The following is a 25,988-nucleotide window of genomic DNA, read 5'->3' as shown; positions in this document are numbered from 1 at the left end:
CCTCACTGCTGGCTGACACTGGAAAAGCTGGACCTGGGAGAAGAGGGAGCGCAGGAACGCCAGGGGATGCTCCAGGCCCATGGAGAGCTCGGGTTGCACCATGGGGCTGACCCTCCTGGGCTGGAGGCTGTGCCCTCTGCAGGATCTGAGAAAATCCAGACCTGAGATAGGACAGTGCTGCCCATGGTGGGTGGCTGGGGCCCGACAGCAGTCCCCCAGGGAGTGACCACATCACCTGGCTGGGGTCCAGGGAGCCTGGGCTGAGACCTGCCTGGTGCACCTGGAGCCCACCCCACCTGACACCCCCACAGTCCTCACAGGGTCTGACCTCCCAGCATGCACCTGCCTCTCCCTGCACCCCAGGTGCCCACCCTGCCTGTTCCCTGGCTTCCTTCATCCTGTGCAGCCCATAGACTGTGACCATCTCACCAGCCACTCTGGCCCTTCCTCCTGGTCCCCTTCTCCCAGGTCCCGCTTTTCCAGGGTCAGCCAGGAGGGAGATTCCATCCTCCCCTCCCTATGTGTCTCCTGGGCTGAAACTTGCAGTGGACTGGGACAGGGATGGTGCTTCCCTCAGGCCCATTTAGAGAGGGGACTGGCTCCCAGCCTGGCACAGATCCTCAGCTTTGCCTTGGTTGCCTTAGAGTGAGATGGGTCAGTCAGTGCCCTGAAGGTAAAGGTAAGAGACTGTCCATGCTGTGTGGGAGGTTGGTCTAGGAATGGAGAACTTAACAGGTCCTCCCAGTCTGTCAGGCCTGGACAGCAATGTCCTGTCAAAATCTCTGAGCAGGATCTCCCAGGTCCATCCAAACACCTGCTTTGTCCACTTTTGACTGGGTCTATGGGCACCACTGGGCCATCCCAGCTGTCCACAGGGCCCTTGATAATGTGCATTGCACCTGACATCTCCCAGCAGTGCTCAGTAGCCCCTGCTGACCAGGTCCCTGCTGACCAGATACTGCACATCAGGTCCTCACTGATTAGAATCCCATGACCAGCCCCACTAACCAGGCCCCCAGTGACCAGGACCTTACTGACCAGGGGCTCACTGACAAAGCCTCACTGACCAGGTCCCAGTGATCAGGTCCTTACTGACGAGGCCTCACTGACCAGGTTCTTACTGACCAAGACCTTACTGACAAGGCCTCACTGACCAGGTCCTTACTGACAAGGCCTCACTAATCAGGTTCCACCGATCATGGCCCCACTGCCTGGCCCCACAGATGAGGCCCCACTGACCAGGCCTCCAGGGAACAGGCTGCCACTGACCAGATGCCTACTAACCAGGCCTGAGGTGACCAGATGCCCCTGACCGTGACCCTAGTGAGTAGGACCCACTGAATAGGCAACCACTGCTCAGATCCCCGCTGACCAGGTCACCCCATAAACCAGTGCTACAAAAGCCACCACTGACCACGCACGCTCTGAACAGGTCCCCACTGATTAGGTTCCACTGACCAGGCTGCCCTGACCAGGGCCCCACTAACAAGAACCTCACTGATGAGGACATGCCCTGCTGACTAGGTCCCATGTGACCAGCCTCCACGGAATAGCACCCCTTGACCTGGTCACCAGTGACCCAGCCCATGCTGACCAGGTCTCCACTGACAAAGTCCCACAGCCCAGTTTTACACTGAGCAGACACCAAACAAGTGGCTGCCACTAGGTCCCTACTCACCAAGACCCCATTACTAGATCCCCCTAATGAGACCCTCTCTAAGCAGACCCCTGCTGACCACGCCCCCAATAAATAGGCCTCACTGACCAAGTCCCAACTGACTAGTCCACTGACCAGGCCGACACTGATCAGGGGCCTTCTAACCACACCAGAAGGCCAAGCGGCAATGAGATATTTCATCCGGCAGGAGTAGGAGCAAGACAGAGAGAAGAAGGAGGTGCCACATCCTGTTATACAACCAGATCTCATGAGAACTCATCAGCATCAAGAAGATTAGCCACTGGTGAAGGAACCACCACCCACACCACTGCCCACTGTTTCCAGGCAGAAGCCTCCTGCAGAGGCAGAGCCTCTTGGGAAACTTCCACTATGGCAGTGCAGAAGGAAAATATGGGCTTGGAGTCCCCACACAGGAGGCCACCATCCTCCAGACCCCAGATTCATAAGCCTACCAACAGCTCACACCCTCAGTATGGAAAAGCTATAGGCACTCAATTCCAGCCCAGCCCATGAGAGCAGACATGGGGGCTAAAGCCTGAAAAGCCACAGTGCACTGCCCTAGTAGAGGTTTTCCATGAGCCTCTGCCTCTGCAGCAGGCTACTCTCCCTTCCTACTACCCACCACCCTCCCACCACCCTACTGCCAACCTACTCCCCACCCTACCCACCCCTTTTCCTTCCAATCCCAACCCCCTCCTGCCATGATTAAATCACCTCCCACCAGGTCCCACGTCAACATTAAGGATTACAATTCACATGAGTTTTGGTAAAGAAACACAGTCAAACTGAAACTAGGCCTCATAAAACTTAGAAACTAGGCCTCATATAGAAAAAATTAACACCAGGTGACTCTGGATAGGGTCCCACCCTGCCTCGATAAGGACCCACCCTGATAGGGTCCCACCCTGCCAATTCCGGGAAACAACCTCATGGGGTCCCACCCTGCCAATTCCGGGGGTCCCACCCTGTCTCGAAGTTCCCGGAATCAACAACTCCAGGAAAAAAACCTCATAAGGTCCTGCTCTAACCAATTAGCATAAGACACCTTGCTCAGGCCATAGCTAGACCCAATCATTTTGCGCCATAAGCTGTGTTTGAACTTGTGTTTGCCTATATAAACAGCCTGTAACAAGCAGTCGGGGTCCCAGGGCCAACTTAGAGCTTGGGACCCTAGCGCGCTAGTAATAAATAACTCTCTGCTGTGAATCTCGTGTCGGTGATCCTTCACGGCGACCCCTGCCCAGGAGGGAATCGACAGTTCGGTTCCAACATTTGGTGCGTTGGCCGGGAAGTGGGGTCGTCCGAGGACCCCCGACCCATCCGGCGGAGACCCATCTGGCCCGGGCCACGGACTGCTGACTGAACGGACCTACCAGGTACTTTCGTTTTGTTCTGTCTGTCTTGCCGGCTAACTCTGAACTCTGGGGAGTACTCCTTCTGAATTAAGTGGGGAAGGGGGACAGACGTGTCCGGCACCTTCCCACTTACGCCCCGGGGGATGCCCTGGCGGTAGTCTGGGAGAAGGCTGACGACTCAGTCAGCCTCTTCAAATCTGTAGGCAGGCCGCCCCTGCCGTCTGAATATTTTGTGATCTTGTGGCGCCACTCTCTGGCCGCGCGGCTTCTCCTTACTTGTCTGGTCTTTATTTTTGTTACTTTCATTTTGTCCTTGTTATACGTGGATGAAATGGGACAGACGTTGACGACTCCTTTGTCTCTAACCCTGACTCACTTCCCTGACGTCCGGGCTCAAGCCCACCACCTCTCTGTAGAAGTCCGTAAGGGACGATGGAAAACATTCTGCTCGTCCGAATGGCCAACCCTCCATGGGGAATGGCCCCGGGATGGAACATTTAACCTCTCAATTATCTTGCAGGTTAAAGCAAAAGTGATGGATCCTGGGCCACTCGGACACCAGGACCAGGTGGCCTACATAATTATTTAGGAGGATCTGGTCCGAAATCCTCCCTCTTGGGTAAAACCCTTCCTCCATTCCCCTTCCCCATCCCAATCTACCCTCCTTGCCTTAGAAGCCCCAAAGAATCGGAATCCGGACCCGCCTAAGCCAGTCCTCCCAGATGAACCCCAGAGGGATCTCCTCCTTCTTGACCCCCTGCCTCCTCCACCTCAGAACCCCCTTCTGGGACCTCCACCTTACGCTTCACCCTTGCCCCCTGTCTTGTCCCCAGCTCTTTCCTCTACCGCCTCGGCCCCTACCCTTTCTCCAACTTCTCCCTCGGCCCCTCCCTCCACCCTGTCTCCTTCGCCAGCCCCGCCCAAACTCACCCCTCGGACGCCGCCACCGACACCTCCTCGTCTCCGCTTGCAGCGAACTGAGGACCCAGATGGCCCTTCCACTTGGCAATCCTCCCTTTTTCCCCTCCGTACCATCAATCGCACGGTCCAGTACTGGCCCTTCTCTGCCTCTGACCTCTACAACTGGAAAACCCATAACCCTTCCTTTCCCCAAGACCCCCAGGCCCTAACCTCGTTGATAGAATCCATTCTCCTCACTCACCAGCCCACTTGGGATGATTGCCAGCAACTCTTGCAGGTCCTCCTAACCACTGAAGAAAGGCAGCGAGTCCTCCTGGAGACCCGGAAAAATGTGCCAGGACCAGGAGGCCTCCCAACCCAACTTCCCAATGAAATAGACGAGGGATTTCCCCTCACCCGCCCAGACTGGGACTATGAAACGGCACCAGGTAGGGAGAGTCTCCGAATCTATCACCAGGCTCTGTTGGCGGGTCTCAAAGGGGCAGGAAAGCGCCCCACAAATTTGGCCAAGGTAAGGACCATAACTCAGGAAAGGGATGAAAGCCCGGCAGCCTTCATGGAAAGGCTTCTGGAAGGGTTCCGAATGTATACCCCATTCGATCCAGAGGCCCTAGAACATAAGGCTACCGTAGCTATGGCATTCATAGACCAAGCTGCATTAGATATAAAAGGAAAACTCCAAAGGCTAGATGGAATCCAAACCTATGGATTACAGGAATTGGTTAGGGAGGCAGAAAAAGTGTATAATAAGAGAGAAACCCCTGAAGAAAAGGAAGCCAGGTTAGCGAAGGAACAGATGGAGCGAGAGGATCGTAGGGACCGAGTGAGGGATAAGCATTTAACAAAAATCCTGGCGGCAGTTGTGAGAGAGAAAGGACCAGGGAGAGAGGGAGAAAAGCGAAGGCGGCCAAAAGTGGAAAAAGACCAGTGTGCCTACTGCAAAGAACGGGGACATTGGATTAAAGATTGCCCCAAGCGTCCTAAAGACCAAAAGAAACCTGCCGCTGTCCTCACCCTAGGTGAAGATAGCGAATAAGGGTGTCAAGGCTCTGGAGCCCCCCCCGAGCCCCGGCTAACTCTCTCTGTAGGGGGGCATCCCACCACCTTCTTGGTGGACACAGGGGCCCAACATTCAGTTTTGACAAAGGCAGACGGGCCCCTGTCTTCCCGCACATCCTGGGTCCAGGGGGCAACAGGGGGAAAATTGCACAAGTGGACTAACCACCGGACAGTTAATCTTGGACAAGGAATGGTGACACATTCCTTCTTGGTGGTACCTGAATGCCCCTACCCCCTCCTAGGGCGAGATCTTCTGACCAAGCTCGGAGCCCAAATCCACTTCTCCGAGACTGGGGCCCAAGTATTAGATCAGGACGGTCAGCCCATCCAAATTTTAACTGTGTCTCTGCAAGATGAGCATCGGCTTTTCGACGCTCCGGTCATCACTAGCCTCCCCGATGTTTGGTTGCAAGACTTTCCCCAAGCTTGGGCGGAAACGGGAGGACTCGGGCTAGCTAAGTATCAAGCCCCAATCATAATTGATTTAAAGCCCACGGTGGTGCCCGTATCTATCAAGCAATATCCCATGAGCCGAGAGGCTCATATAGGAATTCGGCAGCACATTAACAAATTTCTAGAACTCGGAGTGTTGCGACCTTGTCGCTCGCCCTGGAACACTCCTCTTCTGCCAGTAAAAAAGCCTGGTACTCAGGATTACAGGCCTGTCCAACACTTGAGAGAAATTAACAAAAGAACAATGGACATCCATCCCACGGTCCCCAATCCTTACAACTTACTCAGCACCTTAAAACCAGGCTATAACTGGTATACAGTATTAGATTTAAAAGATGCTTTCTTCTGTTTACCTCTGGCCCCCCAAAGCCAAGAACTCTTTGCCTTTGAGTGGAAGGATCCTGAGAAAGGAATTTCGGGCCAATTGACCTGGACCCGGCTTCCCCAAGGATTCAAGAACTCTCCCACTCTCTTCGATGAGGCTCTTCATCAAGACCTGACCGACTTCCGGACCCAAAATCCAGAAGTGACTCTACTCCAGTATGTGGATGACCTCCTCTTGGCTGCTCCTACAAAGGAAATCTGTATACAAGGTACCAGGCATCTACTCCAGGCACTGGGTGAAAAAGGATACCGGGCATCCGCCAAGAAGGCACAGCTCTGTCAGACCAAGGTAACATATCTGGGGTATATCCTGAGTGAAGGGAAAAGGTGGCTCACCCCTGGGCGCATAGAGACAGTGGCTCGCCTTCCACCACCACGAAATCCCAGGGAGGTACGTGAATTCTTGGGAACTGCTGGGTTCTGTCGCTTGTGGATACCCGGTTTTGCTGAACTGGCCGCTCCCCTTTATGCACTCACCAAGGAGAGCACCCCTTTCACCTGGCAGACAGAGCATCAATTGGCTTTTGAGGCACTAAAACAAGCACTCTTGTCTGCCCCGGCCCTTAGGTTACCGGACACCTCAAAGCCCTTTACCCTCTTCCTGGACGAGAGGCAAGAGATTGCCAAAGAGGTCTTGACCCAAAAATTAGGGCCTTGGAAAAGACCGGTAGCACACCTGTCTAAAAAGCTGGACCCTGTGGCGGCCGGCTGGCCCCCGTGTCTTTGTATCATGGCAGCCACCGCTATGCTGGTCAAGGACTCTGTTAAGTTAACCCTTGGGCAGCCACTGACTGTTATTACCCCCACATGCTCTAGAGGCCATAGTGCGGCAGCCCCCGGACCGGTGGATAACCAACGCGCTCCTAACCCACTACCAGGCCCTCCTACTGGACACAGACCGCATCCAGTTTGGCCCTCCGGTCACCCTAAACCCTGCTACGCTGCTGCCGGTACCAGAAGACCAACCAAGCCCACACGATTGTCGGCAAGTACTGGCTGAGACCCATGGAACACGGGAAGACCTTAAAGACCAAGAACTCCCAGACGCGGATCACACCTGGTACACAGACGGCAGCAGTTACCTTGACTCAGGTACCCGGAGGGCGGGAGCGGCGGTAGTAGATGGCCACAACACCATTTAGGCACAATCACTACCTCCTGGCACGTCTGCACAGAAGGCTGAGTTAATAGCACTAACCAAGGCCCTAGAGCTGTCAAAGGGAAAGAAAGCTAACATTTATACTGATAGCCGGTATGCCTTTGCAACGGCTCATACTCATGGAAGTATCTATGAAAGAAGAGGTCTCCTAACCTCAGAAGGAAAGGAAATCAAGAACAAAGTTGAAATAATTGCCTTATTGAAAGCCCTTTTTCTTCCTCAAGAAGTGGCTATAATTCACTGCCCCGGGCATCAGAAAGGACAGGATCCAGTCGCAGTAGGAAACAGACAGGCTGACCAAGTAGCCAGGCAAGCCGCCATGGCGGAAGTACTGACCCTAGCCACAGAACCTGACGAAACCAGCCACATAACTATTGAACATACTTATACCCCAGAAGACCAAGAAAAAGCAAAGGCCATAGGGGCTATAGAAAACAAAGACACTAAAAACTGGGAAAAAGGAGGAAAAATAGTCCTTCCCCAAAAGGAGGCCCTGGCAATGATCCAGCAGATGCATGCCTGGACACACTTGAGTAATCGAAAGCTAAAATTACTGATTGAAAAAACTGACTTTCTAATCCCAAAGGCAAGTGCCCTCATAGAACAAGTGACATCTGCCTGTAAGGTCTGTCAGCAGGTAAACGCTAGGACTACCCGAGTGCCAGAAGGGAAACGAACTCGTGGTAACCGCCCAGGAGTCTATTGGGAAATAGACTTCACTGAAGTAAAACCTCACTATGCTGGATATAAGTACTTACTGGTGTTTGTAGATACCTTTTCAGGATGGGTAGAAGCCTACCCCACCCGGCAAGAAACGGCACACATAGTAGCCAAGAAAATTTTGGAAGAAATCTTTCCTAGATTCGGACTTCCCAAGGTAATTGGGTCAGATAACGGGCCGGCCTTCGTTTCTCAGGTAAGTCAGGGGCTCGCCAGGATATTGGGGATTAATTGGAAATTACATTGTGCCTATAGACCCCAGAGCTCAGGACAGGTAGAAAGAATGAATAGAACAATAAAAGAGACCCTTACTAAATTGACCTTAGAGACTGGTTTAAAAGATTGGAGACGCCTCCTATCCTTAGCCCTGTTAAGGGCCCGGAATACACCTAACCGTTTTGGGCTCACTCCATATGAAATCCTCTACGGAGGACCTCCCCCTTTGTCAACCTTGCTTAATTCCTTCTCCCCCTCCGATCCTAAGACTGACCTACAGGCCCGGCTAAAAGGACTCCAAGCAGTACAGGCCCAAATCTGGGCCCCCTTGGCAGAACTGTACCAACCAGGACATCCACAGACCAGTCACCCCTTCCAGGTGGGAGACTCTGTCTACGTTAGACGACATCGCACTCAAGGACTAGAGCCTCGGTGGAAAGGACCCTACATTGTTCTCCTGACCACACCCACAGCCATAAAGGTTGACGGAATCTCCACTTGGATCCACGCATCCCACGCCAAGGCTGCTCCAGGGACGCCCGGACCAACACCACCTGAGACATGGAAACTCCGACGCTCCGAGGACCCGCTCAAGATAAGACTCTCTCGTATCTAGCCCCTTGCTTGTTACTAGCCCTCCTTCCCTGCGTCGCTGGCAGTAATAACCCCCACCGGCCATATAACCTGACCTGGCAGGTGATTGATTTTAGTACTCATGAGGTCTTAGATAAAACCTCAAAAATTGCTCCTATGGGGACTTGGTTCCCTGACCTCTATTTCAACCTAGACAAAATAGCAAAGATAGATGACATGGAAGGGGGAGAATGGAGAAAACAGGCTAGAAGGGTGTCCGTAAGCCGGAACGGGTTCTATGCCTGTCCCGGATTCAGGACAGGAGAAATGAAAAAAACTTGTGGAGAAATAGATGCCCTGTTTTGCGCTAGTTGGTCCTGTATAACTACTAATGATGGAGAATGGAAATGGGCCACGAAACCCTGGTACATAACCATGTCCTTTGTCCAGCGCTGCACCAGAACCCGATATTCAAAAACTTGCAATCTGGTCCGCATCAAGTTTGAAGATGCAGCAAAATCTGATAACCGTTGGATATCCGGGTTAATATGGGGCCTATATTTATACCAAAAGCCACTGTATGGAATCCCCATCCAAATCAAATTAATAGTCAACCCTATCACAGCCCCTGTCGCAGTAGGACCAAACCAAGTTTTATCAGAAACAGGGAAGCCCCTGGTTCCTGCATCGAGAGAGCCCCAACCAAGAGCTCCTAAAAGCACTTCCCCGCCTCCAATCTCCACCTCCTTTAAATACACACCTTCAGCCCAAAACGTCACCCGCGGGCCCCTTGACCTGGGAATAGGTGACAGGCTCCTAAATCTCATAAAAGGCTCCTACTTCGCTTTAAACCAGACAAAGCCAGAATTTACCTCCTCTTGCTGGCTATGTCTGGCAACAGGCCCCCCTTACTATGAAGGCATCGCCTCCACTAATAATTTCACTAACTCTGCCAATCCTACTGGATGCGCATGGGAACAACAAAGAAAACTAACCCTGGCTGAGGTTTCTGGGTCGGGGACCTGCATAGGCCGAGTGCCCCCTAGTCACCAGCATCTTTGTAATGTAACCTTAACAGTACCCAGCTCCAATCACTATTTGGTCCCCTCCGAGACGGACTGGTGGGCTTGCAACACTGGGCTCACCCCCTGTGTATCCACAGCCGTTTTTAGTAGCGGCACCCACTATTGCGTATTGGTACAAGTTGTTCCCCGAGTATACTATCACTCTGGAGACTCCTTTGATCTCCGGTATGAGCAAAAAACTCATACTAGACCAAAGAGAGAACCTATCTCCCTCACCCTCGCCGTTATGTTAGGAATTGGGGGAGCGGCTGGAGTTGGGACCGGGACAACAGCCCTAGGGCATGGTAACCATCATCTGCAACAACTTAGAATAGCCATAGATGAAGACCTTAGAGCCATAGAACAATCTATCACAAAACTTGAAGAGTCCTTGACTTCTCTGTCTGAAATTGTATTACAGAACCGACGAGGACTAGAAATTGTCTTTCTGAAAGAGGGAGGGCTTTGTGCAGCCCTGAAAGAGCAATGTTGTTTTTATGCAGATCATTCAGGAGTAGTTAAAAATTCTATGGCAAAACTGAGAGAAAGATTAGACAAGAGAAAAAAAGAGAGAGAATCTCAGCAAAATTGGTTTGAAAATTGGTACAACCAATCCCCTTGGCTTAGCACCCTAATCTCCACCATCTTAGGACCCCTCATCCTGCTCACGCTCATCCTGACTTTCGGGCCATGCATACTCAACCGCTTACTCACCCTTATTAAAAATAGATTAAACATAGTACATGCTATGGTTCTGACCCAACAATACCAGACCCTCAGGACTGAAGAAGAGGCTCAAGATTGAGCCTCTGACACAAAAAGAGGAGGGAATGAAACTAGGCCTCATAAAACTTAGAAACTAGGCCTCATATAGAGAAAAAAATTAACACCAGGTGGCTCTGGATAGGGTCCCACCCTGCCTCGATAGGGTCCCACCCTGCCTCGATAGGGTCCCACCCTGCCAATTCCGGGAAACAACCTCATGGGGTCCCACCCTGCCAATTCCGGGGGTCCCACCCTGCCTCGAAGTTCCCGGAATCAGCAACTCCAAGAAAAAAACCTCATAAGGTCCTGCTCTAACCAATTAGAACAAGACACCTTGCTCAGGCCATAGCTAGACCCAATTACCACGCGCCTAAAGCTTTGTTTGAATTTCGCGCCTTAAGCTGTGTTTGAACTTGTGTTTGCCTATATAAACAACCTGTAACAAGCACTCGGGGTCCCAGGGCCAACTTAGAGCTTGGGACCCTAGCGCGCTAGTAATAAATAACTCTCTGCTGTGAATCTCGTGTCGGTGATCCTTCGCGGCGACCCCTGCCCAGGAAGGAATCGACAGTTCGGTTCCAACAACCCTGATACCCCAGAATCTCATGTCCTTCTCACAGAGCAAAATACGTTCATGCCTTTTCAAAAGTTCCAAAAGTCTTAACTCATTCCAGCATTAACTCAAATGCAAAAAGTTCAACATCTCAACTGAGACAAGTTCCTTTTGCTTATGAGTCCCTGAATTAAAAAGGATGTTCTTTTCTTTCAGGGTGTAATGATGGTACAGGCATTCGGTAAGCTTTCTCAATCCAAAGGGAAGAAATTTCCCAGGAAAAAAACACAAATAGGACCACAGGCCCAATGCAAGTCCAAAACCCAGGAGGCCAGTATCCATTTAATCTCACAGCTCCAAAATCATGAAGAGAACTCACTGTCATAAGCACAGCAACAAGGAGGTTGTGTTTAATCATTTGTGAAGGATCCATCCCCCACCACCACTTTTCACCCCTCACCCCCACCATAATCCCCTCATTCTCCCTACTCCCCACCTTCAAACCCCTACTCTCCACCATGATTAAATCACCCTCCTCCAGGCCCCACCTTTAACATTCCCCATTACAATTCCACATGAGTTTTGGTAGGGACACAGCTAAATTTTATTCTGTCTCTGGCTCCCAAATCTCATGTCCTTCTCACATTGCAAAATACGACAATGCCTTCCCTACAGCCCCCTCAAATCTTATATCATACCAGCATTTATACCAAGGTCCAAAGCTTAAAGTCTTATCTGACACAAGGCTATAGTCCCTTAGGCCCATGAGCCTCTGAACTATAAAGCAAATTAACTACTTCCAAGGTACAGTGCTTGTGCAGGCAATGGGTAAGCTTTCTCAGCTGAAAGGAAGAATTTTGCCAGAAAGAACAAAACATAGGACTTACAGGACCCAGGAAACTCCAAACCCAGAAGGCCAGCCATTCAATCCTACCGCTCCCAAATCATCCTTTTTGAAACCTTGTCCCACATCCAGGGCACAGGGATGTGAGGGCTGGGCTCTGAAGGCCTTGGGCAGCTCTGCCCCTGTGGCTTTCCAGGGTTTATGCCCCATGGCTGCCCTCACGGGCTGGGTGGGTGTTGAGTGCCTATAGCTTTTCCTGACTGATGGTACAAGCTACTGGTGGGTCTATGAATCTGGGGTCTGCAAGATGGTGGCCTCCAGTGTGGGGGCTCCAACCCTATTTTTCCTTCTGCACTGCCCTAGTAGAGATTTCTTGTGAGGTTCTGCCTTTTTGGGATGCTTTTGTCTGGTCACCCAAGCATTTCCATACATCTTCCAAAATCTATGAGAGGCTCCCAAGTCTCTAGTCTCAGAAACCGTCCACCCAGTGACTTAACACAATGAGGAAGTTACCAAGGCTTCTAGCCTGCACCCTCTGAAGCAGTGACCCAAGATGCATCTGTGCATTTTCAGCCGTGGCTGGAGCTGGAGCTGCAGGGCTGCAGGCAGCAGTGTCCTGACGCTGCACATAGAGGGGAGTCAAAGGACTGGCCCTGTAAACCATTCTTCTCTCCTAGGCCCCAGGGCCTGTGACAGCAAGGGCTGCTGCAAAGGTCTCTGAAATGCCTTAAAAGGCTTTTCCTATTGTCTTGGCTATTAGCACTGGGCTTCTTTTTATGCAAATTTCTGAAGCCTTCCTGAATTTTCTCCCTGAAAATCAGCTTTTCTTTTTGACCACTTGACCAGGCTGCAAATTTTCCAAACTTTTGAGTTCTGTTTTTCATTTAATATAAGAGTTGGGACTCGTTTAATGTAAGTCCCATCCAGAGGTCATTTGCTCAGTCACACATTAGAGCACAGACTATTCGATGCAGACAGGACACCTCTTAAGCTTTGCTTCCTAGAAGTTCATTTCACCAGATACGCACTGTCAAAACCCTCAAGGTTAAAGTTTCACAGATCTCCAGGGCAGGGTCACCGTGCAGTCACATTCTTTGCTACAGCAAAAGGAAAGTAACCTTGGTTTCTGTTCCCAGTAAGTTCCTCATTTTTATCTGAGACCTTCTAAGTCTGGCTTTCACTGACCATTTTCTTGTCAGCCTTCTGATCACAAGTATTTAACAATTCTTTACAAAGATCCAAACTTTTCCTCATTTTCCTGTCTTCAAAGCCCTTCGACCTCTCCGGATCTCTGCCTGCTACCCCCTTCTGAACTACTACATTATCAGCTATCTTTATCACAGCCTGGCAATGTGATAAAGGATGACAAGTCCATTTTCAGGGTGAAAATTCAAGAAGGCTTCAGATACTTGAATGAAAAGAAGCTGAGTGCTGATTGCCAAGACATTAAGGAGAAGGCCTTGAAGACATTTCATACATCCACTTCCCAGTACTAATTTTCTCTATGATCATAAAGAAAAGAGGTTTAATAGCTCACAATTCTTCAGGCTGTAAGGAGACATAGTGGCTTCTGAATCCGGGAGGACCCAGGAAGCCGCCCAATCTTACCAGAATGTCAAGGGGCAATGAGATGATTCATGTGGCAGGAGTAGGAGCAAGACAGAGAGAGGAAAGATGCCCTATTATACAAGCAGATCTCATGAGAACTCAGTCTCACAAGGTCAGCATCAAAAAGATGGTGCTTAACCATTTGTGAAGGATTCGCCCCCAACCCCAACTCCTACTGTTTCCAGGCAGAAGCCTGATGCAGAGGCAGAGCCTCTTGGAAAACCTCTACTAGGGAAGTGTGGAAGGAAAATATGGGCTTGGAGCCCCCACACAGATGGCCACCAACCTCCAGACCACAGATTCATAGACCCACCAACAGCTCACATCCTCAGTGTGGAAAAGCTGTAGGTAGTCAGCACCAGTCCACCCATGAGAGCAGCCACAGGGGCTAAACCCTGTGAAGCCACAGGTGTACTGCCCTAGTAGAGGTTTTCCATGAGCCACTGCCTCTGCAGCAGGTTATTCCCCGTTCCTATTACCCGCCACCCTCCCACCACCCTACTGCCAACCCATTCCTCCCCACCTTACCCAGCCTTTTTCCTTCCACTCCAACCCCCTCCCATCTGTGATTAAATCACCCCCCCAGGCCCCACCTTCAACATTTGGGATTACAATTCCACACGAGTTTCACAGGGACACACAGCCAAACCATATTATTCTGACCCTGATACCCCAGAATCTCATGTTTTTCTCACAGAGCAAAATAGAATCATGCCTTTTCAAAATTTTCAAAAGTCTTAACTCATTCCAAATGTAAGAAGTTCAAAGTCTCATCTGAGACAAAGCTACATTCTCTTCTGCCTATGAGTCCCTGAATTCAAAAGGGATTTCTTTTCTTTCAAGATACAGTGATGGTACAGGCATTGGGTAAGCTTTCTCAATCCAAAGGGAAGAAATTTCCCAGAAAAATCACACAAATGCAAGTCCAAAACTCAGCAGGACAGTATTCACTCAATATTAAAGCTCCATAATCATCAAGAGAACTCATTATCATGTGGACAGCATTAAGGAGATAGTGTTTAACCTTTTGGAAAGGATGCATCCCCTATCCTCATCTTTCAACCCCACCCCCAAAATAATCTCCACCCACACCCTTACCTCCAAAATCCATGCTTCACCATGATTAAATCACCTTCCACCAGGTCCCCACTTTCACATTCCGCATTACAATTCCACATGAGTATCAGTAGGGACACAGAACCAAATCATATTATTCTGACCCTGGTTCCCCCAAATTTCATATCCTTGTCACACTGCAAAATACAATGATGCCTTCTTTACAGTCTCCCAAAGTCTTAATTCATTCCAGCATTTACTGAAGTGTCCAAAGCCCAAAGTCTCATCTGAGACAAGGCTGCAATCCCTTCTGCCCCTGAGCCTCTGAAATACAAAGTTAGTTAACTACTTTTAAGGTACAATGACTGTACAGGCATTGGGTAAGAAAAAACTTTTTCTAGCCAAAAGAAAAAACTTTGCCAGAAAGACGCATAAAACACAGATCGGACTTACAGACCCCATGCAAGTCAAAAACCCAGCAGACCAGTCATTCCATTGTACAGCTCAAATCATCTCTTTTCAATCTAAATCCCACATCCAGAGCACAGGGGTGTGATGGCTGGGCTCCCAAGACCTTGGGCAGCTCTGCACTTGCGGCTTTGCAGTGTCTTTACCCACAGCTGCCCTCATCGGCTGGGCTAGTGTTGAGTACCTGTAGCTTTTCCACACCAAGGGTGCAAGCTGTTCGTGGGTCTATGAATCTGGGGTTTGCAGAATGATGCTTCCATGTGTGAGGGTTCCAACCCTATATGTTCCTTCTGTACTGCCCTAGTAAAGGTGTCCCATGAGGGTCTGTCTCTTGGAAAAGCTTCTGCCTTGAAACCCAGGTTTTTGTGTACATGCTCTGCAGTCTAGATGAAGGTTCCCAAGGTTCTAGTCTTTTGCTCTGTGCACCTGTTGGCTTAACACTATGTAGAAGCCACCAAGGCTTGCAGCTCGCACCCCTGAAGCAGTGACCCAAGCCGTACCTGTATATCTTTCAGTTATGGCTGGAGCGGGAGCTGCAGGGATGCAGGCAGCAGTGTGCTGTGGCTGAGACCAGCAGTGGGGCCTTGCAGCTGGCCCAGGAAAACATTTTTCTGTCCTAGGCTTCAGGACCTGTGACAGCAAGGGCTGCTGCAAAGGTCTCTGAAATGCCTTCAAGGCCTTTTTCCCATTGTCTTGGCTATTAGCACTGGACTCCATTTTATACAAGTTTCTGAAGCTTTCTTGAATTTTCCCACTGAAAATCAGCTTTTCTTTTTGACCACTGGGCCAGGCTGCAAATTTTCCAAACTTTTAAGCTCTGCTTCTCTTTTAAATATAAGTTTCCACTTGAGGTTATTTATTTGGTCACACAGAAGACCATGGGCTGTTGGACACAGACAGGACACCTGCTGAGCTTTGCTGCCAAAAGTTCATGCAACCAAATTATCACCCTCAAGTTCAAAGTTTCAGAGGTCTCCAGGTTAGGGGCATCATGCAGCGATGTTCTTTGCTAAGGCAAAACAAATGTAACCTTGGCTCCTGTTTTCAGTAAATTCCTCATTTTCATCTGAGACATTGTAAGCCTGGCCTTCACTGTCTATCCTTCTGTCACCCTTTTAATTATAACTATTTAACAAGTCTCTACGATGGTCAAAACTTTCCTTCATCCTCCTGTCTTCTTCTAAGGCCTCCAAACTTTCCAACCTCTGGCTGTTACCCTCTTCTGAACCTGCTTTTACATTTTCATCCATCCTTGTTGCACCCTGTCAATGTGGTGAAAAGAAGAAATGTCCATTTTCAGGGGAAAAATTCACAAAGGGATTAGATATTTGCATGAAAAGAAGCCGAGTGCTGATTGCCAAGACAATAAGGAAAAGGCCTTGAAGGCATTCACAGCTCCACTTTAGAGCACTAATCTTCTGTAAGATCATAAAGAAAAGAGCTTGAACTGGCTCATGGTTCTGCAGGCTTTAAAGGAATCATAGAGGCTTCTGCTTCTGGGAGGAATCAGGAAGCCTCCCAATCATACCAGAAGACCAAGCGGCAACGGGATGTTTCATATGGTAGAAGTAGGAGCAAAACAGAGAGAGGAAAGAGGTGCCACACTCTGTTATACAACTAGATCTGCTGATAATTCACTATGACAAAATCAGCATCAAGAAGATGACGACGCTTAATCATTGGTGAAATATCTGTCCCTACCAACACCCCCACCCCACAACTGTTTCCAGGTAGAAGCCTGTTGCAGAGGCAGAGCCTCTTGGACAACCTCTACTAGGGCAGTGCAGAAGGAAAATATGGTCTTGGAGCCCCCACACAGGAGGTTACCATCCTCCAGACCCAACATTCATAGACCCACCAACAGCTTGCACCCTCAGTATGGAAAAGCTACAGGCACTCAAGACCAGCCCAGCCCATGAGAGCTGCCATGGGGGCTAAACCCTGAAGTCATAGGTACACTGCCCTAGTAGAGGTTTTCTACGAGGCTCTGCTTGTGCAGGAGGCTACTCCCATGTCCTACTACCCACCACCATCTCACCACTTTACTGCCAACCTACTCCTCCCCACCCTACCCACTTCTATTTCCTTCTACTCCTAACCCCCTCCCGTCCATGATTCAATCACCTCCCACCAGGCCCCACCTCCAACATTCGGGAATACAATTTCCCATGATCTTTTGTAGGGAAACACTGCCAAACCATATTATTCTGACCCTGACATCCCTGAATCTCATGTCCTTCTCACAGAGTAAAATACAAACAAGCCTTTTCAAAAGTTTCCAAAAATCTTAACTCATTCCAGCAGTAACTCAAATGTAAAAAGTTTAAAGTCTCATCCAACATGAGGCTGAAGTCCCTTCTGCCTATGAGTCCCTGAATGTAAAAGGGAGTGCTTCTCTTTCAAGATACAATGATGGTACAGGCATTGGGTAAGCTTTCTCAGTCCAATGGGAAGAAAGTTTCCAGAAAAATAACACACTTGGGACACAGGCCCAATGCAAGCCCAAAAGCCAGGAGTGTATGTATTCATCACGAGGACTGACTTTCACATAGACAGCATTAAGGAGATACTGTTTAACCATATGTGAAAGATCTGCCCCCCAGCCCCATCTTTCACCCCCACCCCCAACGTAAACCCCCCAAACTCACCGCATCCTCACTTCTAATCCCCACTGTCCACCATGATTAAATCACCTTTTACCAAGCACCACTTTTAACATTCCCCATCACAATTCTGCATGAGTTTTGGTTGGGACGCAGAGCCAAATCATATTGTTCTGCCCCTGGCCTTCCAAATCTCATGTTACTCTCACTTTGCAAAATACAATGATGCCTTCTCTAAAGTCCCCCAAAGTCTTAACTCATTCCAGCATTTACTCAAATGTCTGAAGCCCAAAGTCTCATCTGAGACAAGGCTGCAGTCCCTTCTGCCCCTGAGCCTCTGAAATACAAAGCAAGTTAACTACTTCCAAGGTACAATGCTTGTACAGGCATTGGGTAAGCATTCCCAGCCAAAAAGAAGAAATTTGCTAGAAAGAAGCACAAAACACAGACGGGACTTACAGACCCCATGCAAGTCAAAAACCCAGCAGGCCAGTCATTCCATCCTACAGCTCCAAATCATTTTTTTTGAATCTACATCCCACATCCAGAGCAGAGGGTGCTTTGATGGCTGGTCTCCCAAAGTCTTGGGCAGCTCAGCGCCTGTGGCATGGCAGGGTCTTTCCCCAAAGTTGCCCTCATGGGCTGGGCTGTTGTTGACTGTCAGTAGCTTTTCAACACTAAGGGTGCAGGCTGTTGGTGGGTCTATGAATCTGGGGCCTGGAGAATGGTGGCTCCCTGTGTGGGGGCTCCCACCCTGTATGTTCCTTCTGTATTGTCCTAGTAGAGGTTTACCATGAGGCTCTGCCTGTTGGAAAAGCTTCTGCCTTGAAACCCAGGACTTTCCCTACATACTCTGAGTCTAGATGAGGACTCCGAAGTTTCTCGTCTTGTGCTTATGCACCTGCTGGCTTAACACTATGTGGAAGCCACCAAGGCTTGGAGCTTGCACCCCTGAAGCAGTGACCCAAGCTGTACCTGTGCATCTTTCAGCCATGGCTGGAGCGGGAGCTACAGGGATGCAGGCAGCAGTATCCTAAGGCTGCACACAGAAGAGGACAATGGGGCTGGGCCAGGAACCATTATGTCCTAGAAAACCATTTTTCTGTCCTAGGCTTCAGGGCCTGTGACAGCAAGGGCTGCTGCAAAGGTCTCTGAAATGCCTTCAAGGCCTTTTTCCCATTATCTTGGCTATTAGCACTGGACTCCATTTAATACAAATTTCTGAAGCTGTCTTGAATTTTCCCACTGAAAATCAGCTTTTCTTTTTGACCACTTGGCCAGGCTGCAAATTTTCCAAACTTTCAAGCTCTGCTTCTCTTTTAAATATAAATTTCTACTTGAGGTCATTTATTTGGTCACACAGAAGACCAGGACACAGAGAGGATACCTGTTGAGCTTTGCTGCCAAAAGGTCATTCCGCCAGACACACCCGAAACCATCACCCCTCAAGTTCAAAGTTTCACAGGTCTCCAGGTTAGGGGCATCATGCAGCGATATTCTTTGCTAAGGCAAAACAAATGTAACCTTGGCTCCTGTTCCCAGTAAACTCTTCATTTTCATCTGAGACCTTAAAGCTTGGCCTTCACTGTTTATCCTTCTGTCATTCTTTTAATTATAACTATTTAACAAGTCTGTACAATGGTCCAAACTTTCCCTCATCTTCCTGTCATCTTCCAAGCCCTCCAAACTTTCCAACCTCTGGCCGTCATACACTTCTCCACCTGCTTCTACATTTTTAGCTCTCTTTGTTGTAGCCGGTCAATGTGGTAAAAGAAGTCCATTTTCAGGGGGGAAATTCATACAGGCTACAGATATTCGCATGAAAAGAAAATGAGTGCTGATTGCCAAGAAAAGAAGGAAAAGATCTTGAAGGCATTTCATAGCTCCACTTCAGAACACTAATTTTCTGTATGATCATAAAGAAAAGAGGTTGAACTGGCTCATGGTTCTGCAGGCTTTAAAGGAATCATAGAGGCTTCTGCTTCTGGGAGGAATCAGGAAGCCTCCCAATCATACCAGAGCACCAAGCAGCAACAGGATATTTTATATGGCAGAAGTAGGAGCAAGACAGAGAGAGGAGAAGGTGCCACACTGTTATACAACCAGATCTCATGACAACTCAGTATCACAAGGTCAGCATCAAGAAGATGGTGCTTAACCGTTGGTGAAAGATCCACCCCCACCACATAACCACCCCCCACTGATTGTAGGCAGAAGCCTGTTGCAGAGGCAGAGCCTCTTGGAAAGGGCAGTGCAGAAGGAAAAGATGGACTTGGAGCCCCCATGTGGGGGGGTCACCATCCTCCAGACCCCAGATTCATAGACCCACCATCAGCTCACATAATCAGTGTGGAAAAGCTACAGGCACTCAAGATCAACCCAGCCCATGAGAACAGCCATGGGGCTAAAGCCTGCAAAGCCTCAGGTGCACTGCCCTAGTACAGGTTCTCCTTGAGGCTGTACCTCTGAAGCAGGCTACTCCCCCTTCCTACTGCCCACCACCCTCTCACCTCCCTACTGCCAGCCCGCACCTCCCACCCTACACACGTGTTTTTCCTTCTACCCCCACCAGTCTCCCATTTATGATTAAATCACCTCCCACCAGGCCCCACCTCCAACATTCGGAAATACAATTCCCCATGAGTTTTTGTAGGTAAACACAGCCAAACCATATTATTCTAATTCTGACACCCCCAAATCTCATGTCCTTCTCACAGAGGAAAATACAAACATGCCTTCTGAAAAGTTTCCAAAAGCCTTAACTCATTCCAGCAGTAAATCAAATGTAATAAGTTCAAATCTCATCCAACACGAGGCTGCAGTTCCCTTCTGCTTACGAGTCCCTGAATGTAAAAGGAAGTTCTTTTCCTTCAATTTACAATGATGGTACAGGCACTGGGTAAGCTTTCTCAATCCAAAGGGAAGATTTTCCCAGAAAAATAACACAATTGGGACACAGGCCCAATGCAAGCCCAAAAGCCAGCAGGAGAGAATTCATTTATCACAAGAACTCACTATCACACAGACAGCATTAAGGAGATAGTGTTTAACCATTTGTGAAGGATCTGTCCCTGTCTCCATGCTTCACGACCACCCCCACCATGAACCCCCATTCTTCCCACACCCACACTTCCAACCCCCACTGTCCACCATGATTAAATCACCTTCCACCAAGCCCCAGCTTTAACATTCCCCATTACAATTACACATGAGTTTTGGTAGGGACACAGAGCCAGATCATATTATTCTGCCCCTGGCCCCCGAAATCTCATGTCGTTCTCACACTGCAAAATACAATGATGTCTTCTCTACAGTCCCCCAAAGTCTTAACTCATTCCAGCATTTACTCAAATGTCTAAAGCCCAAAGTCTCATCTGAGACAAGGCTACAGTCCCTTCTGGCCCTGAGTCTCTGAAATACAAAACAAATTAACTACTTCCAAGGTACAATGCTTGTACAGGCATTGGGTAACTATCCCTAGCCAAAAAGAAATTTGCTAGAAACAAGCACAAAACACAGATAGGACTTACAGACTCCATGCAAGTCAAAAATCCAGCAGGCCAGTCATTCCATCCTACAGCTCCAAATCATCATCTTTTGAATCTACGTCCCACATCCAGAGCACAGTGTGGTGTGATGGCTGGGCTCCCAAGGTCTTGGGCAGCTCTGCACCTGTGGCATGGCAGGGTCTTTCCCCACAGCTGCCCTCATGGGCTGGGCTGCTGTTGAGTGCCAGTAGCTTTTCAACACTAAGGGTGTAAGCTGTTGGTGTGTCTATGAATCTGGAGTCTGGAAAATGGTGCCTCCCTGTATGGGGGCTCCAACCCTATATGCTTGTTCTGCAATGCCCGAGTAGAGGTTTAGCATGAGGCTCTGCCTTTTGGAAAAGGTTCTGCCTGGACACCCAGGCTTTCCCATACATACAGTCTAGACAAAGGCTCCAAAGCCTCTAGTTTTGTGCTGTGTGTACCTGCTGGCTTAACACTATGTGGAAGCCACCAAGGCTTGGAGCTTGCACCCCTGAAGCAGTGACCCAAGCTACACCTGTGCATCTTTCAGCCATGGCTGGAGCTGGAGATGAAGGTGTAGGGGTGCAGGCAGCAGTGTCCTGAGGCTGCACACAGCATTTGGGCCATGGGGCTGGCCCAATAAACATTCTTTTTTCCTAAGACCCAGGGCTAGCGAAAACAAGGGCTGCTACAAAGGTCTCTGAAATGCCTTCAAGGCCTTTTCCCCAATGTCTTGAATTATTAGCACTGGGCTCCTTTTTATGGAAATACCCAAAGCCTTCTTGAATTTTTCCCCTGAACATCAGCTTTTCTTTTTGACCACTTGACTAGGTTGCAAATTTTACAAAGGATTAAGCTCTGCTTCTCATTTAAATGTAAGTTCCAACTTAAGGTCTATTTCTTTGGTCACACATAATACCCACAAAGCTGTTCGACGTAGGCAGGACAACTCTTGAGCTTTGCTGCTTAGAAGTTCATTCCACCAGATACACCCTAAATCTTCAGCCTCAAGTTCAAAGTTTCAGAGATCTCCAGAGCAAGGACGCTGTGCAGATAAATTCTTTGCTAAGGCAAAACAAAAAAACCTTGGCTCCTGTTTCCAGTAAGTTCCTCATTTTCATCTGAGACGGTCTAAGCCTGGCATTCACTGTCCATCCTTCTGTCAGCCTTTTAATCACAACTATTTAACAAGTCATTACAATGGTCCAAACTTTCCCTCATCTTCCTGTCGTCTTCCAAGCTCTCCAAACTCTCTAACCTCTGACCATTACCCATTTCTGAACCTGCTTCTACATTTTCAGCTATCTTTGTCACAGCCTGTCAATGTGCTAAAAGGAGAAAAGTCCATTATGGGGGTACTTCAAGAAGGTTTTAGATATTTGCATTAAAAAAGCCCAGTGCTAACAACCAAGAGATTGGGGAAGGCCTTGAAGGCATTTCATAGCTTCACTTTGCAGTATTTTCTGTTTGTACAGAAAGAAAAGAGGTTTAATTGACTCACAATTCTGCAGGCTGTAAGGAAAACATAGTAGTTTCTGCTTTTAGGACTCCGGAAGCCTCCCATTTATACCAGAAGGCCAAGTGGCAATGAAATGTTTCATATTCCAGGAGTAGAAGCAAGACAGAGAGAGGAAAGAGGTGCCACTGAAAGAAACCAGACACATTCCTCCATATATCTCCCAACTCCCTGAGCCCAGCACAAACACATTCCTCCATATGTCTCTCAACTTTAGAAAAACAACACCTGGAAAATCTCCGATAAGGACACAGCGAGAATCAATAAAAAATGCTAAATGTATAGTGTTAACCAATTATAGTGCTGTAACCAAAAGAATTCCCTTGTTCCTCTGTAACTTTACATATCCTGTTTACATCAGGCTATAAAAAGGCAAGCACTCGCATTGTTCGGGGCCCTCTTGCATGCTGTGGAATGGAGGGACCAAGTTCGAACTTGCAGTAAAAGATCCTTGCCGCTTGGCTTTGACTCTGTACTCTGGTGGTCTTCTTTGGGGAACAAACGACCGGTCTGGGCATAACACCACATCCTCTTACACAACAAGATCTCCTGAGAACTCAGTGTCAGGAGATCAGCATCAAGAAGGTGATGCTTAACTATTGGTGAAGGATCCACCCAATACCCTTCCATCCACCCTGTACTGTTTCCAAACAGAAACCTGAGGCAGAGGCAGAGCCTCTTGGAAAACCTCTACTAGGGCAGTACAGAAGGAAAATATGGGCCTGGAGCCCCCATACAGGATACCACCATCCTCCAGACTCCAGAGTCATAGACCCACCAAAAGCTCCCACACTCAGTGTGGAAAAGCTACAGGCACTCAACAGCAGCCCAGCCCATGAAAGCAGCCATGGGGGCTAAAGCCTGCAAAGCCACAGGTGCACTGCCCTAGTAGAGGTTTTCCATGAGCCTCTGCTTCTGTAGCAGGTTACTCCCCGTTCCTACTACCCACCGCCCTTGCACCACTGTACTGCCAGCCTACTCCTCCCCACCTTACCCACTTCTTTTTACTTCCAACACCACCCGTCTCAAGTACATGAATAAATCACCTTCCACCAGGCCCCACCTGCTACATTTGTAATTACAATTTCCCATGTGTTTTGGTAGGGACACAGAGCCAAACCATATTATTCTGACCTTGATTCCCCGAATAGCGTATCCTTCTCACTGAGTAAAATATATTCATGCCTTTTCAAAAGGTGCCAAAAGTCTTAACTCATTCCAGCATTAACACAAATGTAAAAGGTTCAACATCTCATCTGAGAAAAGGCTACAGTCCCTTTTGCCTGTGAGTCCCTGAATTTAAAAGGGAGTTCTTTTCTTTCAAGGTACAATGATGGCACAGACATTGGATAAGTTTTCTCAATCCAAAGGGAAGAGATTTGTCAGGAAAATAACACAAATGGGATCACAGGCCCACTGAAAGTCCAAAACCCAGCAGAACGGTATCCGTTTAATCTTACAGCTCCAGAATCATCATGAGAACTCACCATCATGAGGAAAGCATTAAGGAGATAGTGTTTAACCATTTGTGCGAGATCCTCCCCCAACACCCACCTTTTACCCCTCACCCCCACCATAATCCCCCCATTCTCCCTAATTCCCACCTTCCAACACCCACTGCTCTCCATGATTAAATCACCTTCCACCTGTCCCACTTCTAACGTTTCTGATTACAGTTCCACCTAAGTTTCTGTAGGGACACACAGCCGAATCTTATTCTGTCCCTGCCTCCCCCAATCTCAAGTCCTTCTCAATTTGCAAAATACAACAATGCCTTACCTACAGTCCCCGTGGTCTTAACTCATTCCAGCATTTACTCAAATGTCCGAAGCCCAAAGTTGTATCTGAGACAAGGCAGTCTCTTCTGCCCCTGAGCCTCTGAAATACAAACAAGTTAACTACCTCCAAGGTATAATGATTGTCCAGGTATTGAGTAAGAATTCGCAGCCAAAAGGAGCATTTTTGCCAGAGAGAAGAACAAAACACAAATGGGACTTACAGGTCCCATTAAAGTCCAAAACCCAGCAGGCCAGTTATTCAAACCCATAGCTCCAAAGTCACCCTTTTTTAATCCTTGTCCCACATCCAGGGCACAAGGGTGTGAGGGCTGGGCTCCCAAGGCCTTGGGCAGCTCTGCACCTGTGGCTTTGCAGTGTTCAGCCCCTGCAGCTGCCCTCACGGGCTGTGCTGGTGTTGAGTGTCTGTAGTTTTTACCCATAAAGGGTACAAAGAACTTGGTGGGTCTATGAATCTGGGGTCTGCATGATGGTGGCCTCCATTGTGGGGGCTCTAACACCATATTTTCCTTCTGCACTGCCCTAGTAGAGGTTTCCCAGGAGGCTCTGCCTTTTTGGCAGCCTTCTGACTGGACACCAGGCACTTTCATACATCTTCTGAAATGTGTGTGGAGGATCTCAAGCCTCTGGACTAGTGCTCTGTGCACCCAGTGGCTTAACACTATGTGGAAGCCACCAAGGCTCACAGCTTGCACCCTCTGAAGCAGTGAACCAAGCTGTACCTGTGCATCTTTGAGACAAGGCCAGAGCAGGAGCTGGAGCTGCAGGGAGCTACAGTGCTGCCTGCATCCCTGCTGCACACAGCAGCAGGACCATGACGCTGGCCCAGGAAACCATTCTTTTCTCCCCAGGGCCTGTGACAGCAAGGGCTGCTGCAAACATCTCTGAAATGCCTCCAAGGCTTTCTCCCCCATTGTCTTGGCTATTAGCACTGGCCTTCATTTTATGCAAATTTTTGAAGCCATCATGAATTTTCCCTCTGAAAATCAGCTTTTGTTTTGACCACTTGGCCAGGCTGCAAATATTCCAAACTTTTGAGCTCTGCTTGTCATTTAAATATAAGTTCCAACTTAAGGTCATTTCCTCGGTCACACAAAAGAGCACAGGCTGTTTGACACAGACAGGACACCTCTTGAGATTTGCTGCCTAGAAGTTCATTCCACCAGATATCATCACCCTCACTGAATCATCACCCTCAAGTTCCAAGTTTCACAGATCTCTAGGGCAAGGTCACCCTGCAGCCACGTTCTTTCCTACAGCAAAACAAAAGTAACCTTGGCTCTTGGCTCCTGTTCCCAGTAAGTTCCTCGTTTTCATCTGAGACCTCATAAGCCTGGCCTTCACTGTCTCTCCTTCTGTCAGCATTTTAATCACAACTATTTAACAAGTCTCTACAATGGTCCAAACTTTCCCTCATCTTCCTGTCTTCTTTCAAGTCCTCCAAACTCTCCAACCTCTTGCTGTTAGCCACTTTGAACCTGCTTTTACATTTTCAGCTATCCTTTTCACAGCCTGGCAATGTAGAAGGAAAAAAAAAGTCAATTTTCAGGGCAAACTTCAAGAAGGCTTCAGATCTTTGCATTAAAAAGACCAGTGCTAATAGCCAATACAATGGGGAAAAGGGAAAAGTCATTGAAGGTATTTCATAGCTTCATTTTGCAGTACTAAATTTCTGTATGATCATAACG

General features: G+C 48.7%; 2 protein-coding genes across 8 annotated transcripts in view; one reads left to right on the top strand and one right to left on the bottom strand.

The window, feature by feature from the left end:
• Nucleotides 1–25,988, bottom strand: part of LOC105498891 (ankyrin repeat domain-containing protein 18A) — an 89,013-nt gene that overhangs the window by 1,945 nt on the left and 61,080 nt on the right. The window lies entirely within an intron of this gene.
• Nucleotides 7,469–9,256, top strand: LOC139358072 (uncharacterized). The gene is made up of 2 exons (XM_071077518.1): nt 7,469–7,925; nt 8,214–9,256. Exons 1-2 carry the CDS (start codon nt 7,509–7,511, stop codon nt 8,559–8,561), a joined length of 765 nt encoding a protein of 254 aa, XP_070933619.1. The 5' UTR covers nt 7,469–7,508; the 3' UTR covers nt 8,562–9,256.

This window comes from Macaca nemestrina, chromosome 14, assembly GCF_043159975.1.
Source record: "Macaca nemestrina isolate mMacNem1 chromosome 14, mMacNem.hap1, whole genome shotgun sequence".
Taxonomy (NCBI): Eukaryota; Metazoa; Chordata; class Mammalia; order Primates; family Cercopithecidae; genus Macaca; species Macaca nemestrina.
Note: the sequence above shows the minus strand (reverse complement) of the source record. Positions and strands in the feature narration are given on the sequence as shown.

Coding starts and splice junctions, on each gene's coding strand:
- LOC139358072 (XM_071077518.1), top strand. CDS start 7,509: ATGATCCAGCAGATGCATGCCTGGACACACTTGAGTAATCGAAAGCTA. Junction 7,926..8,213: donor GGCCGGCCTTCGTTTCTCAG/GTAAGTCAGGGG, acceptor TCCGATCCTAAG/ACTGACCTACAGGCCCGGCT.